The 18,293-nt window shown below is 38.8% G+C and overlaps 1 protein-coding gene across 1 annotated transcript in view; it reads right to left on the bottom strand.

Moving 5' to 3' along the window:
* Positions 1-18,293, bottom strand: part of DNAH14 (dynein axonemal heavy chain 14) — a 300,961-nt gene that overhangs the window by 122,531 nt on the left and 160,137 nt on the right. Inside the window, exons 41-42 of the mRNA XM_087859257.1 lie at positions 13,894-13,978; positions 11,049-11,278 (exon numbers count right to left, since the gene is read on the bottom strand). Of these exons, the coding sequence (XP_087715383.1) occupies positions 11,049-11,278; positions 13,894-13,978 (315 nt within the window). The remainder of the gene's footprint in view (positions 1-11,048; positions 11,279-13,893; positions 13,979-18,293) is intronic.

Here is an 18,293-nt window from a genome sequence, read left to right as displayed (position 1 = left end):
ATTTATAAAACAGGCCTTTTTTATTCTTCTGATCTTTAATTACATAAAAATGTCTTTTTATATCCAGAAAGCAAGGTGAATCATTATCTGATATCCTTTGAAATCTTACCCAGAAGTTCTGCTTATTATCACGTGTTGGATATTATTAAATGACAGTAATATACTGGTTTTACTCAAACCAGTGTATTAGATAACTTTGCTACTTATTTGCAAAGCACATTTGTTTTTCCATTACAAAAGTAATAAATTTTCTTAATAGATTCTGGAAAATACAGAACAATAAAAGCAAAAGAATTTAGCCATGGTTTCACCGTATGACGATAACAGTGTGAATATTTGATACAGTTCTTTGAAACATTTATAAAATTTTTATATACCAGTAAATTCATTTTTTTTGGAGTACACAGTTCTAGGAGTTTTTTACCACTGGAACGTATTTTGTAATCACCATAACGGGTGAGATAACAGAACAATTCTAAAACCCTAAAAAAACTTCCTAGTGCTACCCCTTTTGTCTTTAGTCCCAACCCTTGGTAATCACCGATCTGGGCTTTGTTTTTTTTTGGGGTTTTTTTTTTTTTTTGCTACTGAGTTGTAGGAGTATTATTTAGTATTTAGGATACTAACCCCTTATCACACACATGGTTTGCAAATGTTTTCTCCTGCTCCATAGGCTGCGTTTTCATTCCGTTGATTGTTTCCTTGGCTGTGCAGAAGCTTTTCAACTTCGTGCAGTCCCACTTGTTTTTGCTTTTGGTGTCAATTCCAAAAAATCATTGCCAAGACCAATGTCAATTCCTTCTAGGAATTTTATAGTTCAGGTCTTACATTTGTATCTTTAATCCATTTTGAGTTCATTTTTGTTAGTGGTGTGAGTTAGGGGTCCAACTTCATTATTCAGTTTGCATGTGACTATCCAGTTTTCCCAATTCTGTTTATTGAAAAGACTATCTTCTTGATGTCTTTGTCAAAAATTGGTTGGCTAGGGGTGCATGGGTGGTTCAGTCGGCTGGGTGTCTGACTTGGTTTCAGCTCAGGTTGTGATTTCGTGGTTGTGAGATTGAACCCCACGTTGGGTTCTGTGCTCAGTGAGGAGTCTGCTTCGGCTTCTTTCCCCCTCTCCCTCTGCCCCTCCCTACTCATGTGTGTGCTCTCTCTGAAGTGAACAAAATCTTTAAAAAAAATTGGTTGGGTGTAAGGGCATGGGTATTTCTAGACTCTATTCTGTTCTCTTGGTCTCTGTGTTGGTTTTCAATGCCAGCGCCATAGTGTTCTGATTTTTACTGCTCTGTATTACAGTTTGAGATCAGGAGTGTGATGCCTCCGGCTTTGTTCTTCTTCCACAGGATTGTTTTGGCTCTTCAGTCTTTTCTGGTTCCATATGAATTTGAGGATTGTTTTATCTATTTCTGTGAAAAACGCCACTGCGGTTTTGATAGGGAAAGCACGGAATCTATAGATGGCTTTGGGTAGTACGGACATTTTAACAATACTAATCCCTTCCATCCATAAACACAGTCTATTTAGTTGTGTCTTCTTTGATTCCTTTCATCAGTGTCTTGTAATTTTCAATGTACTGACCTTTTATCTCCTTGGTTAATTTATTCTTAGTTATTTTATTTTTTGAGGCACTTGTAAATGGTACTATTTTCTTAAACTCTTGTTCGGCTAGTTAGTGCACAGAAACACAAGTGATTTTTGTATGTGATTTTGAATCCTGCAACTTTACTGAATTTGTTTATTTGTTATAAAAGTTTTTTGTATAGTCTTCAGGATATTCTGTATATAAGATCATATCATCTGTAAGCAGAGACAATTTTACTTCTTCCTTTCCAATTTGGATGCCTTTCACTACTTTTTTTCACTGTTTTCAAAGATGTCTTATTTATTTTCTTTCTTTTTAAAAAATATTTATATAATAAGTGGCCTCCTGACTCCCCATCACCTGTTCCGCCCATCCCTCCCCATCTCCCTTCTGGTGACCATCAGTGTGTTCTCTAGAGTTAAGAATCTGTTTCTTGGCTTGTCTCGCTTTTTCCATTTGTTTGTTTTGTTTCTTAAATTCCACATATGAGTGAAATCACACAGTATTTGTCTTTCTCTGACTGACTTATTTCATTTGGCATAATATGCTCTAGGTGCATCCATGTTGTTGCAAATGGCAAGAATTCATCCTTTTTATGGCTGAGTAGTATTCCATTGTGTGTGTGTGTGTGTGTGTGTGTGTGTATCACATCTTCTTTATCCATTCATCAGCTGATAAACCACTGGCGCTGCTTCCATATTTCAGCTACTGTAAATAACGCTGCAGTAACCACTGGGGTGCACAGCCCTTTGAATCAGTGTTTTTGTACTTTCGGGGTAAATACCCACTAATGTGATTATTGGATCATGGGGTAGTGCCATTTTTGATTTTTTGAGAAACCTCAATCCTGTCTTCCACAGTGGGTGCACCAGTTTGCATTTCCACCAGTGATGCACAAGTGCTCCTCTTCTCCCCATCCTGGCTGACACCTGTTATTTCTCGTGTTGTTGATTTTAGCCATTCTGACCCGTGCGAGGCGATGCCTCATTGTGGTTTAGATTTGCGTTTCCCTGGTGACAAGTGACATTGAGCATCTTTTCATGTGTCTGTTGGCCATCTGGATGTCTTCTTTGGACAAGTGTCTGTTCATGTCTTCTGCCCATTTTTTAATTGGATTGTTTTTTGGATTTGAGTTGTATCAGTTCTTTATATTTTGGAAACTAACCCTTTATCAGACATGTTACTTGCAAATATCTTCTCCCATTCCATAAATTGCCTTTTAGTTTTGTTGTTTCCTTTGCTGTGCAGAAGCTTTTTATTTTGATTAGTTTATTTTTGCTCTTATTTCTCTTGTCTCAGAAGACACATCTAGAAAAATACTGCTATGCCCATGTCTAAGAGGTTACTATCTGTCTTCTCCTCTAGGATTTTACAGTTTCAGATCCCACATTTAGGTCCTTAATTCATTTTGAGTTTATTTTTGTGTATGGTATAAGAAAGTGGTCCAGTTTCATTCTTCTGATATGGCTGTCCAGTTTTCCCAGTACCATTTGAAAAGACTGTTTTTCCCCCATTGTATTTTCTTTCCTGCTGTGTTGAAGATGTATTGACCATGTAATTGTGGATTTATTACTTTTTTTAAGAGATTTTATTTGAGAGTGAGTGAACATGAGGGGGGGTTGGGGTGGAGGGAGAAGCAGGCTCCCCGCTGAGCAGGGAGCCCAACTTGGGGCTCGATCCCAGGACCCTGAGATCATGACCCAAGCTGAAGGTAGATGCCCAACCAACCTGAGCCACCCAGGTGCCCCTAATTGTGGGTTTATTTCTGGGCTCTCTATTCTGTTCTGTTGATCTATGTGTCTATTTTTATGACAGTACCATACTGTTTTGTTTACTACAGCTTTGTAATAGAACCTGAAGTCCGGTATTGTGATGCTTCCTGTTTTTTCTTTTCAAGACTGCTTTGGCAGTCTTTTGTCTTTTGCAGTTCTGAACAAATTTTAGGACTGTTTTTCTAGCCCTGTGAAAAATGCCATTGATATTTTGATAGGGATTGCATTAAATCTGTAGATTGCTTTAGACAGTACAGACATCTGAACAGTATCTGTTCTTCCAGATTTGTCAATTTTGTTTATCTTTTCAAAAAACCTGCTCTTAGTTTCGTTGATCTTTTCTATTGTTTTTCTGGTTTCTTTTAATTCATTTCTACTCTGATCTTTGTTATTTCTTTCCTTCTGCTAACTTTAGGCTTAGTTTATTCTTCTTTTTCTTTGAAGTGTAAAGTTAGATTATTTGAGATCTTTCTTTTATCGTCATGTAGGCATTTATTGCTATAAAACTCCTTCTAAGAAATTTTTATTGAAATCTATAAGTTACATGGGGCGCCTGGGTGGCGCAATCGTTAAGTGTCTGCCTTCGGCTCAGGGCGTGATCCCAGCGTTCTGGGATCGAGCCCCACATCAGGCTCCTCTGCTGGTAGCCTGCTTCTTCCTCTCCCACTCCCCCTGCTTGTGTTCCCTCTTTCACTGGCTGTCTTTCTCTGTGTCAAATAAATAAATAAAATCTTAAAAAAAAGAAGAAACCTATAAGGTACAATAAGTTGTGTTTCCATTGTTTTTTTCAAGGTTTAACTTTTTTTTCATTGATTTTTCAGAAGTGTGTTGTTTAATTTCTCCTTTTTTTTTTTTTTTTTTTTAGTTTTCATCAAGGTATTTCTAGTTTCATTCCACTATGGTCAGAAAAGATACTTGGTATAATTTTCAATCTTATTTGTTATACTTTTTTATTTAAAGTCTATATTGTCCAATATAAGTATAGCTTAGCTACACCTGGTATCTTTCAGTTTTCCATTTGCATGAAATATCATTTCCCATCCCTGCCATTTGAGCCTCTGTGTGTCCCTGAATCAGAAGTGAATCTCTTGTAGGCAGCATATAGTTGGGTATTGTTTTAAAAATCCATTTATATACCTGTTATCTTTTGATTGTAGAATTTAATTCATTTACTTTTAAAGTAATCTTGAGAAGCAAAGACTAATGTCATCTGATTATGTTCCCTCTTCCCGTCTTCCTTGTGAACTGATGATTTTCCCTAGAGGTATGCTTTAATTTCCTTTTCTTTATCTTTTGTGTATCTACTGTTAGTTTTTGGTTTGTGGTTACCATGACACTTACATAAAACATCTTTTAAGCTGATAACAACTTAACTTCAATCACGTGCAAAAACTCTTTTATCCTCCCCTCACATTTTATGTTTTCCATGTCACAATTTCTCTCTCTTTATATTGTGCATCCATTACACATCTAAGAGGCTATAGTAATTTTTAATGTTTTTGGGTTTTAATTTTTATACTAGAGTTAAAAGTGATTCACACACATTACAGTATTAGAGCATGTGAGTTTGACTATATTCTTACCTTTACCAATATGTTTTATAATTTCATATGTTTTCCTGCTGCTAATTAACATTTTCACTTCAGTTTGAAGAACTCCTTTTAGCATTCCTTGTAGGGCAGGTCTGGGGTGGTGAACTCCCTCAGCTTTTGTTTGTTTGGGAAAGTCTTTATCTCTCCTTCATTTTTTAAAAAAATATTTTATTTATTTGAGAGAGAGAGAAAGAGAGCATGAGAGATAGAGAGAACAAGCAGGGGGAAGGGTGGAAGGAGAGGGAGAAGCAGACTCCCCACTGAGCAGGGAGCCCCATAGAGGGCTTGACCCAGGACCCAGAGATCACGACCTGAACTGAAGGCAGATGCTTAACTGACTGAGCCACCCAGACGCCCCTCTCCTTCATTTCTGAAGGACAACTTTGCAGAATAAAGTATTCCCGGTTAGCAGTTTTCTCTTTCAGCACCTTGAAGAGATCATCCCACTGTCCCCTGGCCTGCAAGGTTTGTGCTGAGGAATTTGCTGAGCCTTATGGTGTTCATTCTATGTGGGCAATTTTTTCCTTTGCCTGTGTTCAAATTCTCTTTCTTTAGACAGTTTATTATAATGTGTCTGAGAAGATTTTTTGGGTTGAAATTATTGGAGGATCTCTGAACTTTATGTAAAAGGTATCTAAATCCCTCCCCAGATTCAGTAACTTCTCTGCCATTATTTCTTTAAATAAGCTTTCTGCCCCTTTCTCCCTCTCCTCTCCTTCTGGGACTCCCATAATGTGTAGATTTTAAAAAATGATATCCCATATTTCATAGGCTTTGTCCATTCTTTTTCTCTGTTCTCCAGTTAATGGATAATTTCAAATGAACTGTTTTCTGTCTTAGAGACTCTTTCCTCTGCTTGATCCAGTCTATGGTTGATGTTTTATTCCATTTGCTGTATTCTCCAGCTCCACAACTTCTGTTTGGTTCTGTTCTGATTCCCATCTCTGTTAAATTTCTCATTTTGTTCAAGTATTGTTTTCCTGATTTCATTGTCCTCCAGTGTTGTCTTTTATTTTTTTATTTTTTATTTTTTTTAAAGATTTTATTTATTTATTCGACAGGATAGAGACAGCCAGCTAGAGAGGGAACACAAGCAGGGGGAGTGGGAGAGGAAGAAGCAGGCTCATAGCGGAGGAGCCTGATGTGGGGCTTGATCCCATAACGCCGGGATCACGCCCTGAGTTGAAGGCAGATGCTTAACTGCTGTGCCACCCAGGCGCCCCCAGTGTTGTCTTTTAGCTCACTGGGCTTCCTCAAAACAACTATTTTGAATTTTTATCAAGCAAATCACAAATCTCTGTTTCTTTGGGGTCAGTTACTGGAGAAATATTGTACTCCTTTGGTTATCATGTTTCCTCGATTTTTCATGTTCCTGGAAGTTCTTCATTGCAGTCTCTACATTTGAAGAAACGGTCTCCTCCGGTCTCTACTACCTGGCTGTGGGAGAGAAATAACTCCCTTCGACCTGTTAAGGATCCTGAGGCTTTTCTGGGTCTTTTCTATGGAGAGGACAAGATCTTGTTCTCACCTGTTGGGGAATTTTTAGGCACGTATGCCTTCTCTCCATCCTGCCAAGCCAGGCTGGGTGCTGACAGCCTCCCTGTTGCTTTCCCTAGGGTGGTGCTGGGGGCCATATTTGTGTGGTTTCTCCCACTCCTACAGTCTGCTGAGGATTCTACTAGCCATATGAAAAGGCTTACTTCTGCTCCCCTCTGGGATGTACTCAGGGCACTGGCCCCTGGATGGGGGCGTTTATGGGTAAGGCTAGTGGAGTGCTGGGGGAGCCTGTGTGTGGGCCAGTTCAGGGGATCCTCGGGCAAGGTGTCCCCAGAAGCTCATGGGTGGACCTCCTATTGGAGTTCTAAAGCTGTTTAGCAGGATTTGTGTCCCATTCTGAGCCCTGGCTGCTATTCTCCCAGCCATTCACTGCCCTACAGTCAGGTAGCTCAGAGTTTGGTACTTTGTATGGGGCTAAAGAAAACTGGGCCTCCCTGGCAGTGTCCCACACAGCTGAGAAGCCAGTCGCTCATGCACATGCCGTCCCTCTTCCCTCCTGGCACTGGGCTGTGCCGCCAAGGGGAGGGTGATGAGAGTAAAGAGCTGAGAAATGTATCTCCGTGTACTAATAAACACACATCTGTTTTTTGTTGTTTTGTTTGTTTTTTATTATTATATTATGTTAGTCACCATACAGTACATCCCTAGTTTTTGATGTAAAGTTCGATGATTCATTACTTGCGTATAACACCCAGTGCACCATGCAATACGTGCCCTCCTTACTACCCATCACCGGCCTATCCCATTCCCCCACTCCCCTCCCCTCTGAAGCCCTCAGTTTGTTTCCCAGAGTCCATAGTCTCTCATGGTTCATTCCCCCTTCATTCTTCCCTTTCTTCCCCTACTGATCTTCCTACTTCTTATGTTCCATAAATGAGTGAAACCAAATGATAGTTGTCTTTCTCTGCTTGACTTATTGCACTTAGCATCATCTCCTCCAGTCCCGTCCATGTTGCTGCAAATGTTGAGAAATCGTTTTATCTCTGCATCTATCTGCAGGTCTATTGAGAATAGAAGGCGTGAGTTCAGACTAACAAAGCCTTTGTGTAAGTTGTCTATTGCTGTTATAAGAAATCACCACAGCCTTAGGGGCTTGAAGCAACACAGATTTATTGGTTTACAGTTTCAGAGGTCAGAGGTCCAAGCTGTTGTCATGGCTAAAATCAAAGTGTTGGCAGGACTGCATTCCTTTGGAGGCTCTCAAGGAAAATCCCTTTCTTTGCCCTTTCCAGCTCTGGGCGGCCACCTGTAGTCCTGGGCTCATGGCCTCTTCCTCCACCTTCAAAGCCCGCAGCTGCACAACTGCGTCACTTCAACCTCGCTTCCCTCCGCACGCCTCCTCCGGTCACTCTGCTGCCTCCTTCTCCATCACTAAGGACTCATGCAGTTACATTGGCCCCCATAAGATAATCCAGGGTAATCTTCCCAACTCAAGGTCCTTAACTTAGTGCCATTCTCAAACTCTGCTGTGCTATGAGACAGCATATCCACAGGCCCAAGGTGTGAGACGTGGGGATCTCCGGAAGCCCTTATTCTGCCTTATCATCGCCCAGCAAGAGGAGTCACTGCAACATTTGTCCTTTGCTTTCCTTCTCTGTTGTTTAATCTCTTGCAACTAAGAACCAGTTTGTGAGGAAACAGTGTCAGATCAGGGAATAGCCTGCTCTTCGTCAAATTCTGCCCTAAGTGTAACATCCATTGATGTTCTTGCCTGATCTAATCTTTAGCTATGATGGATGCAGTGGATAGACGGAACTGTTATCCTAAACCACACAAATAATTTTGCGAATTTAATAATCAGTTAAAGGTGATTAGCAGAAACAAGGTTAAGAGCCACCAATTAGTAAGACTTAAATGACTGGAATTATCAGGTACATATTCTAAGACAGCCATGCTTACTATGCTTTCTATGTTTAAATAAAAGTAAGCTTGAAAATACCTAAAAACAGCAAGAAACTATAAAAAAGTGACACAGCCTATTTCAAAGGAACCAAACAGACCTTCAGAAATGAAACTTAAGAGCTCAGCAACAGGGGCGCCTGGGTGGCACAGCGGTTAAGCATCTGCCTTCGGCTCAGGGCGTGATCCCGGCGTCATGGGACCGAGCCCCACATCAGGCTCCTCCGCTATGAGCCTGCTTCTTCCTCTCCCACTCCCCCTGCTTGTGTTCCCTCTCTCGCTGACTGTCTCTATCTCTGTCGAATAAATAAATAAAATCTTAAAAAAAAAAAAAAGAGCTCAGCAACAACAACAAAACCTGGACCATACTTAATGGGGAAGCACTTGAATTACCATTCATAATGGCAAATGCAAAACCACAGAAAAAAGGATGACATACGTACGACTAAGCTTAATAAGAAACACGCAAAGTCAAGATGAAGAAAACTTGAAAACTTTTTTCTAGGTTTCAATTTACTGATCTTTTAAAAAAGATTTCATTTATTTATTTGAGAGAGAGAGAGAATGAGCATGAGCTGGGAGAGGGGCAGAGGGAGAGGGACAAGCAGGATCCCTGCTCAGCCCAACTTGGGGCTTGATCTCAGAACCCTGAGATCATGACCTGAGCCAAAGGCAGATGCTTAACTGACTGAGCCACCCAGGCGCCCATCAATTTACTAATTCTTTCTTTGATGGTGCCAAGAGTAGAGTTCGTCTGGACTACTGACTCTTCCATTTGAATGACTACAGAATTTCTATTTAGTCCTCTTTCATAGCCGTGTTCTATTTTCATTTCTACTATTTTTTTTTGTTTTTGCTTCATATATGCTTCTTTATTTAAAAATGGATGCCATTTCTTTATCTATCTTTCAAAAAAGAACGCTAAACATATTTATATTAAAGTCTCCGTTAGACTACAACAATTTCATCTGGAATGAATTAATATTATGATAGGTGATTTCATTGGTATACTTTCTTAGTATTGATTGTTTGGTGTTTTATAATTCTGTTCACAGGATGACTACAAGTGGGAGGTTTCTGGACTCCCTTTTCTACTCATTTCCATTTTGATGGTTTTGTACTTTTTACGACCGCTGCCGCCTGCCTCTCCTTTCATCCTTACATCCCTGTCTCAAACCAGCTTTTCCACTGGTACTACAGATGACAAGACAAAATTTCAGAGTCATCGTTTTAAGATAAACAATCTAACATATTGTATGATTTATGGACTTGTCTTTAGGTTCACCGGGAAAAGAAATTATGGAATTTGAGGTATTTATGCCTGAAAATCAGGGTGGTTTATTTATCATAGGAGCTAGCAGCAACATCGAGTTGAATCACTAAGTTCAACAACAAATTAACATGCAATGCTTTATATTAGAAGTTAATTTCTGGGGCACCTGGATGGCTCAGTCAGTTAACTGTCTGCCTTCGGCTCAGATCATGATCTCAGGATCCTGGGATCAAGCCCCACGTAGGGCTCTGTGCTCAGCAGGGAGCCTGCTTCTCCCTCTCCCTCTGCCTGCTTCTCCTTCCCCCTGCTCATGCTCTCTCTCTCAAATAAATAAAATCTTTTTAAAAAAGTTAATTTCCATAGGAAATAACATAAAGCTTTGTGATCAAAGTTAAATAGAACTTTTACAAATAATTTCAAAAGGTACTTTAAGAGTTATAACACATGAACTGGTCAAACCTGTACTTTTGGTAAATATTTTTAGCCCTCATCTTTATTTAACAAAGTTCTTCTAAATATATTCATGTTCACTATTTTGTGTCTTTTTGGCACCTGTACCAAGGATCTCTTCATCTGTTCAAAGTTCCTTTAATCAGTAACAGCTAATTGGGAAGGCTTACCATTTCAGAATATTAGGCCAGAGTCCATTTGTTAGAACAGACTCAAAAAACCACAAATTAATAAAAAAAATCTAAGACTTCATAAAATAATTTTTTCAATATAAGTCTGTAAAAAGTAAATGAAACTATAATCTGCAGAAGCTCCTGGTGCACGATGGTCTGTATCTCACGGAGCCAGCTATGTGGCTGCTCGGCTCAACTGGCCGAGGCCATAGTTTCAAGGCTTTATCTTTGTTCTTCTGCCTTTGTTCTTCAACCAGGAATCTAATTTACTGCAGCCTCTTTTTGCTGGAGTAGGGGTACTGGAGTGTGCTTTTACCTTTAATCTCACATTTTTAAAAGATGGGCCTTTTAACTGAAGCCCAAACAAAAAGAGTTTCAAGCTAATTTTTTAAGGAGGGAGGGGCAGAGGGAGAGAGACTCCATCTCACAACCCTGAGATCATGACCTGAGCCAAAATCAAGAGTTGGACCCTTAACCAACTGAGCCCACCCAGGCGTCCCTCTTTTTTAAAAATTTTTATTTTATCCAGAGATTTATATTGGCTCTGACAAAGTACCTGTATTTTTTTTTTTTAAGTAGGCTCCATGCCCAGCAAGGAGCCCAACATGGGGCTTGAACTCTCAACTCTGAGATTAAGACCGGCGCTGAGATCAGGAGTTGGACTGAGCGGCCGACTGAACCACCCAGACACCCCCAAACCAATATTCTAAGGTAAGCAAAATTATGACTGCTGCCCCCAGAACTTACCTATATGGGGATTGCTCTCGAATAATTCATGCACAAGGTTGTCAAAATCGTAGGTCACCCTGGCCAGAGTACTAGGCTCGTGGCTCGAATACAGCACCATGTCATCTTCATGCTCATCCTCACGCTTTAAAGTTCCTCCAAACGCCCAAGTAAATGCAAACACGAAGAGCTTCTGAAGCATAATTTTTAATTTATCGGGATTCTTCTCCAGATACCATGTATTTTCAGCTCTGGGGCAGAGAATGTGGAAGGGTGAGTGTTAACATTTTCAGAAGGAAGTTCAGGGATGTCGATATCATGTCAAAGTTTCATTATTAAAAATTATAAAACAGTTAGGTGTTAACATAAATGTTTAAAAGGTTAATGTACAATTTTTGTTGATACGTCATGTTACATTATATACTGCTACTATTTTTAAGGTACCATTTGTGTAAGAGATTTGTAGTCAACCTTTCTTTATGTAGTACAAATGATTCACTTTTATTTATTAGGTTTATTAGTTGACAGTTTACCTGTCTTTTGGGAGATCATCTGGTAATTCCCCATTTTATGTACAAAAACATAAACGAACAGTCCTTCACTCTGTACTCCTCTCAACCAAGTTCCAGAGGCTGACTTAGCTCCACCTGGCTAAAGCCAGGCACTGAGAGTCTGAGGAGAGTCTTGTCCAGTCTGGGCCAACAAGGTCACCCTGGTCTGTGGACCCTGAGATTCTCTAGTGACAGGGCTGATGGTGATGGACTGAAGGACAGGTTTGGGCTTGATTTCAAGGCATTTAAAATAATTCAGGATTTAGCATTATTATAAAATTATTTATAAATTATGAAAATCCTAAAAAATATATCGCCGACCTGAAATTTCTTGGCAATCATGAATGTCTAATGCACATGTACAATTAATTCTATTTAAAATTTCTATCATGTGTGATAGTTCATTCAGCAAATATGTCCTGAATTCCTACCATGTATCAGTTCCCCTGGACAAAGCAAAGGTGATCCCTTCTGCCTAGAACAAGAACACACATGCTAAGCCATGGCGTGTGTGAAGAATGCAGTTACGTGGGCCATGCCAGGCGGTAGAGGGGACTGCGTCCACCTGCGGCAGGTGGGGACGGCCCCTGGGGAGAGGTGACAGGTGAACGGGGACGTGAAGACTGAGTGAGATTGGGCAAAATGTAGGAAGATGAACATTTCGAGCACAAGGAACACATGTGCCACGACCCGAGGTCAAAGGATGACGGCTGGTTTGAGGAACTGAGACAAAAAGCCAGTGTCACTGAAGCACACTGGAGTCAGAGCAGAGGCGGGCAGGGCTTTCACATTCTACACGGCTTCTGTCCTTCCACTCGGAGTGAAATGGGAAGGCATGGAATGGCTAGAAAAAAGAGACATTCTAATTTATTATTGATTTTTTTGTAGTGTATTTTTTTTTTAAAGAATCAAACATCTGCAGGGCGCCTGGGTGGCTCAGTTGGTGAAGCGTCTGCTTTGGCTCAGGTTATGGTCTCAGGGTCCTGGGATTGAGCCCCGCATTGGGCTCCCTGCTCAGCGGGGAGCCTGCTTCTCCCTCTCCGCTCTGCTCATGTTCCCTCTCTCCCTTTCTTTCAAAAAAATAAATTAAAAAAAAATCTTTTAAAAAATCGAATGTCTGCATATAAATACCAGGAGACGTGCACAAGCATATTAATCACTGTAGAATTTGTCATAACAAAAATTGAAAATATATACGTCCATCAACAGGTCAGTAATTTGTGACATATTTATACAATGGACTAATAGCAGTGAAATGAAGAACCCTTACATGCACAGTGAATTAATCATAGGAACACTGAACAAAAAAATATAAGTAAGTCACCAAGAACACAGTGATTCTACTACAGTTTAAAAACATGCAAATGTGAAAAATACATTGTTTGGAAATGTATTGATAAACGCAAAATCCACGTTGGTCCAGATGATAGGATGGCATAAGATCTAGATAGATACATGGTGGACTTCAAAGATAAATTACAAGTTTTTTCTAGAACTGTGTGGTGTGTATAGTGATGTTTGCATATTGTTTATATCCTGCCCGTACTTCACAAATACTCTTTTATGGCTACTCACCGTTCAATAAAAGTTTAAAATAATGTACAGTAGTTGCGTTCAGAATGGACTAGAAGAAGTGGGAAAACCAATGGGGGAAGCTCTTGCAACAGGACAGGCAGGAAACAGTGAAGGTTTGGGCAGAAATCAGACAGTGAGGATGCAGACAAGAGGGGGAAGTGAAGGAGTTGCCAGAGTAAAAACCGTACTTAAATGTTGTCATTTAAAAGAAAATGTGACATGAATGTGTTGGGGCCTCATGATGGAATGCAGGAGGGCCTCAACAGTGGCTCTCCTGTCCATTTTGTAAAATGGCAGACATGCAGAGCTAATAATCTCTATAGCTGTAATGTACTGACTATGGACCGGGCGCTATTCTAGACACGTAGCACATCGCATTATTATTCTACTTTAATAAATGAGAAAACCAAAGCTGAAAGATTATTTAGTAACTGGCTCAACATTTCTCAGCTCGTAAACAGCAGCTTCATGAAATAAATTCATGTCAATTTTATTCCTTTCTCAAATATGCACAAAGTCTGCCCGGGATGTACTCACATTGTCCATTTAACTTAGTATCAAAATCTCGTGAACTCGCATTAGATACACAAGGGCTCTATCTAAGCTGCAATAAGATAAAGTGGATTTTGATATTAGGAAGTCACAAAAGTCCTGGCTTATTGACAGGTAATCCCGCACGAGCTTGCGGGGCTGGCACCTAGTAGGGACTTAAGCAGATCTGTGGAATGAATGTAACTGACCTCTTTTTTACACTCCTGAGTTTGACAGAAACTTCTGAATGTGAAGAACTTTTCTCCTCAGTGGAAATATCCTTCAAATCTTCACCTAAAAGGAAAAGAGTTTTTTTTCCACAGTGAACAACAGACCCTAAATTTACCTGGTAACTTAGTGAGGTTTAACCTTCAACATTGTTTCGTTTGTGAATTGTCACAGAACATCCTTCTTTCACGCATTCTCACGTAGCTCTCTTACCAGACCGAAGCGGGAGTCCCCTTTCTAAGAGAAGAGGGGCAGAGGATGTACCTGCAATTGTCCAAAGTGATTCTTACGTATCTGAAGCATAAATCAACATACTTTTTTCTTCATTCCATTCTAGTATCTTTTTTGTTAAGTCGGATTGCTCCAACGTGAAAACTTTAGGACATTCAGGTAATCACCTCCGAAGTGATGTACGTTACGAACTAAATTGTAAATGGGTCCTAATGTGAGGTGAAGGATTAGAAACGCTATCTAATTTCAAGTAGTGAGTTTACTAAAACAAACAGCAAGCAGGTGCACTTTGGGCAGACTGTATTCATCTCCCTCCCACCCCCGTCACCCACCTGTTCTGTCCAGGTAATGCATGTCGCAGAGGAACAGAGAGAATGAGCAATTACTCATTCTTTCTTTTAGCTTATTTTCTCTTTTATAATGTTTGTTTTCTTTATATTAAAATAATAAAGGCTTCTTGTAGTACCTATCACTCTACAATTCTACAACACGTAAGTTAACAATGACTAAATGGTGATGCATTTCATTATGGTCCTTTATATAAATACATAATATTTAAATACTATATTTTAGAATTTAAACCCAAATCAAAAGTTAAAAAGAGAGTTGGCGTCTCATCCTGCTTTTTAAGTCTGTCTTCATGTCTTTCCATTGGAACGTGACACTGTTGCACCCTGGTTTATGAAGCCATTCTCCTATTGGTGGAATTCAGATTTTTGCTGTTTTATAATAAATAATGCTGCTACAAAATAAAGGTCCTTGTGCATTAATCTGTACACTTCTGTGATTATTTCTCTAGAATGAGAGATTCTAGGGCAGAATACATGGATATTTTTGACATATATTGCCAGATGGCTCTCCAAGAAAGGCTGAAACAACTTCTACCTCGAATAGCTTCTGTGAGTTTATATGTTAATACATTCTAGCTATTGATGTGTTTTCTCCATTCGAAAATCTCTTTGCTTATTAGATGAAAATTTTATGCTATTTTCAAATAAATGTTCTTTTCATTATCTGTAAGGTTAAACACTTTAAGAATTTTATTTAAGTTTCATTTATTGGAAATTTTAGTGGTTGTGAGAAGACCCCTGTGACCCAGGTGGCTTTCATACCTGCCTCTCCTCTACCCTTCCAGACACTCGTTCCATCTGCCACAGACACAACTGGAACTCAACTGTTCTTTATCAACTAGTGAGTTGTGTGTTGTTGTACCGGATTCAAGGATACAGTTCACTCTTGGAGCTACAGGCTCTGTGTCTGTCTGTATGTTCATGTATGTGTATGGATATATGCTACGTATGGATAACATTTTTCTATATCTAGACAATACTGTCAAAATTAATTTATAAAAGATCTCTGTTTAATTGTCTTAAAAATAAGCTTTAATATCAAGAATGAGCTTATGTGAAACTAAAATTTAATTTTCTTTCATCTGTTCAAAGGACAAAGTTTTCTGGGACTATTGATTTGTTCTTGATAGGATTATATGAGGTTTTTCTTTACTTTTTAAGTAATCTGTCTAGAAAACAATGACTGGGGACACCTGGGTGGCTCAGTCTGTTAAACATCTGCCTTCCGCTTAGGCCCTGATCCCAGAGTCCCGCATCAGGCTCCCTGCTCAGTGGGGAGTCTGTTTCTCCTCCCTCTGCCTCCCCTGCTTGTGTGCCCTCTCTCTGACAAATAATAAAAACCTTAAAAAAAAGAAAAAAAGAAAACAGTGATTGATGTTTTGCCAAAATAATTTACTGGGATTCATGTTGTCTTTATCACGTCTTTGATTACTTAAGAAAACTGAGTCTTCTCTAGTAAAAGAGCTGAGTTTTTTACAACTATGTAACTTTTTGTATTTGCCTCAAGTCTTTGTCTCTTTGGTTAAATTAATAACTAAATATTGTTTCACAATGATATGATCCTCTTTAATCAAGTATTTTAAAACTTTGTGAAACTTCTGATAAACTTCCCCCAAATCAAACTCTAAATGAAGTTTTTCTGACCCTGAAATAACTTTGAGATTTTTACAGAGGGTCCCTGGACCATCTCAAAAGATTTGCTCTCTCTCCCTATAAAAGAGATATATTCAACTAATTACATTTACTTGATATATTAAATTACACAGAAAGCATTATCAAATAAAAGTGATACTAAATTTTCTTTAGGTTATATATAAACAGATGTATATTATTAATGTAAATATTCTAAAAATTATATGAAATTCCTAGAAATCTGGTGGCTTAGTGTAATATTATCAATCATTTTATTTTTTAAATTAAGATATCACAAAAATAATCAAATTTCCTTGCCAATGCATTACAATGAACTCTCATCAGATCTTTAGCCACAGCTGTTTTTAAGTCTCTTGTCACTTACAGACAGTTGTTTTCCTCTAACACTTCATGCTCCAGGAGAGGTGCAGAAAAGACGACTGACTGGGTTCTGACAGCTAAGATCATACCACTGAATTGACTAAGAATTTACAGAACTCTGATTTAAAAACTTACAAATTCATAAAACTGATACCAAAAGATCAAGATCAACAACAATTACATAGAACTAAATCAACTGATGAGGATGGTTGTAATTTTTATGACTTTTTGTTTAAAATATTGTTGGTCCTTTTATGTTTTGTTTTTTCTGACTAAAAAAAACCCCTTTTTTAAAAAATTGGGAAAATACAATTAAAATCTGCAAGACAACAGAAAACAAATCTGTTGAAATGGTAAAGAAGGAAAACCATGATGGGGCGCCTGGGTGGCGCAGTCCTTAAGCGTCTGCCTTCGGCTCAGGGCGTGATCCCAGTGTTCTGGGATCGAGCCCCGCATCGGGCGTTTCTTCCTCTCCCACTCCCCTGCTTGTGTTCCCTCTCTTGCTGGCTGTCTCTCTCTGTCAAATAAATAAATAAAATCTTGGAAAAAAAAAAAAAAGAAGGAAAACCATGAGAATAAAACTTTATGGAAAAAAAGCAATTTTTTTCTTTTTCCTTTTATTTTTATTGTATCTATATGAGAAGATGGATATTAACTGAGAACCTAGTGTAGTAATCATTTCACAACAGATGTAAATCAAGCCATCGTGCTGTATGCCTTAAATTTATTCAGTGTTGGATGTCATTTCTCAATAAAATTGGACTTAAGTAAATGTCAAATCATCAAAAAAATTCTTTTTACTATGATTGTGGATTTGATAATTTCCTACAATTCTGTTAGTTTTTGACTTAAATATTTTGAGGACATGTTGTTAATTGCAAAAATGCTCATAACTGTGTACTTTCTTAGTGGATAGTTACAATTATCAACACAAAATGCCCTTCCTTTGTCCCTTCAATGTTTTTAGCTTACCACTCCTTTTGTCTCCTGTTACTACTGCCAACCCACACATAGATGAATATGTACATATAACACATATGTGCAAGTATAGCTAATGGTTTTCTTGTGTATCTTTTCCATTACTTTTTCTTTAATAAAGATTCTATTTGAGAGAGAGAGAGAGAACGAGTGGGGAGAGGGGCAGATGGACAGGGAGAAGCAGACTTCCCACTGAAAAGGGAGCCTGACGTGGGACTCGATCCCAGGAGCCTGGGATCATGACCTGAGCAGAAGGCAGAAACTTACCCGAATGAGCCACCCAGGCTGTCCCCATTACTTTCTTTTCAATTTTCATTTCATTACGATTTAAGTGTGTCTTTTATAGTAAGGTTGAAAATTCAATTTTGAGAATCTTTATCTTCACTGCAATCAGTGATATATTTGGTATTATCATTTCATTTGCAGTGTTTAAACAGGCTTCCTGTTTCCCCCTTTCCTTAAATTTAATTATTTTGATCACTGTTTTTGTTGATCTGTTTTACCTCCATAGAATGAGTTATACATTTCATAAAAAATACTTACTGTGCAATAGTCACAGTAACTAAAAAGTATAAAAACTGAACAGTGATTTTTCAGACTCCCTCCGGGTTACGCTGTGAAGCATTACTGTCGTATCCGCCACCTGTGGCCGCAGCTCTCAGTTCACATTCCTGCTGATTCCTGCAGATACTGCTACCAGACCGAATTTGTTTATTATTGTCATGAGCGATGAAAATAATTTCAGTAGTATGTACCCCTAAAATATATACAGTTTCACTTTATATGATTCAAAAAATTTATATAAATGG

This window comes from Ursus americanus, chromosome 2, assembly GCF_024610735.1.
Source record: "Ursus americanus isolate L20-20 chromosome 2, mUrsAme1.1.p, whole genome shotgun sequence".
NCBI lineage: Eukaryota > Metazoa > Chordata > Mammalia > Carnivora > Ursidae > Ursus > Ursus americanus.
Note: the sequence above shows the minus strand (reverse complement) of the source record. Positions and strands in the feature narration are given on the sequence as shown.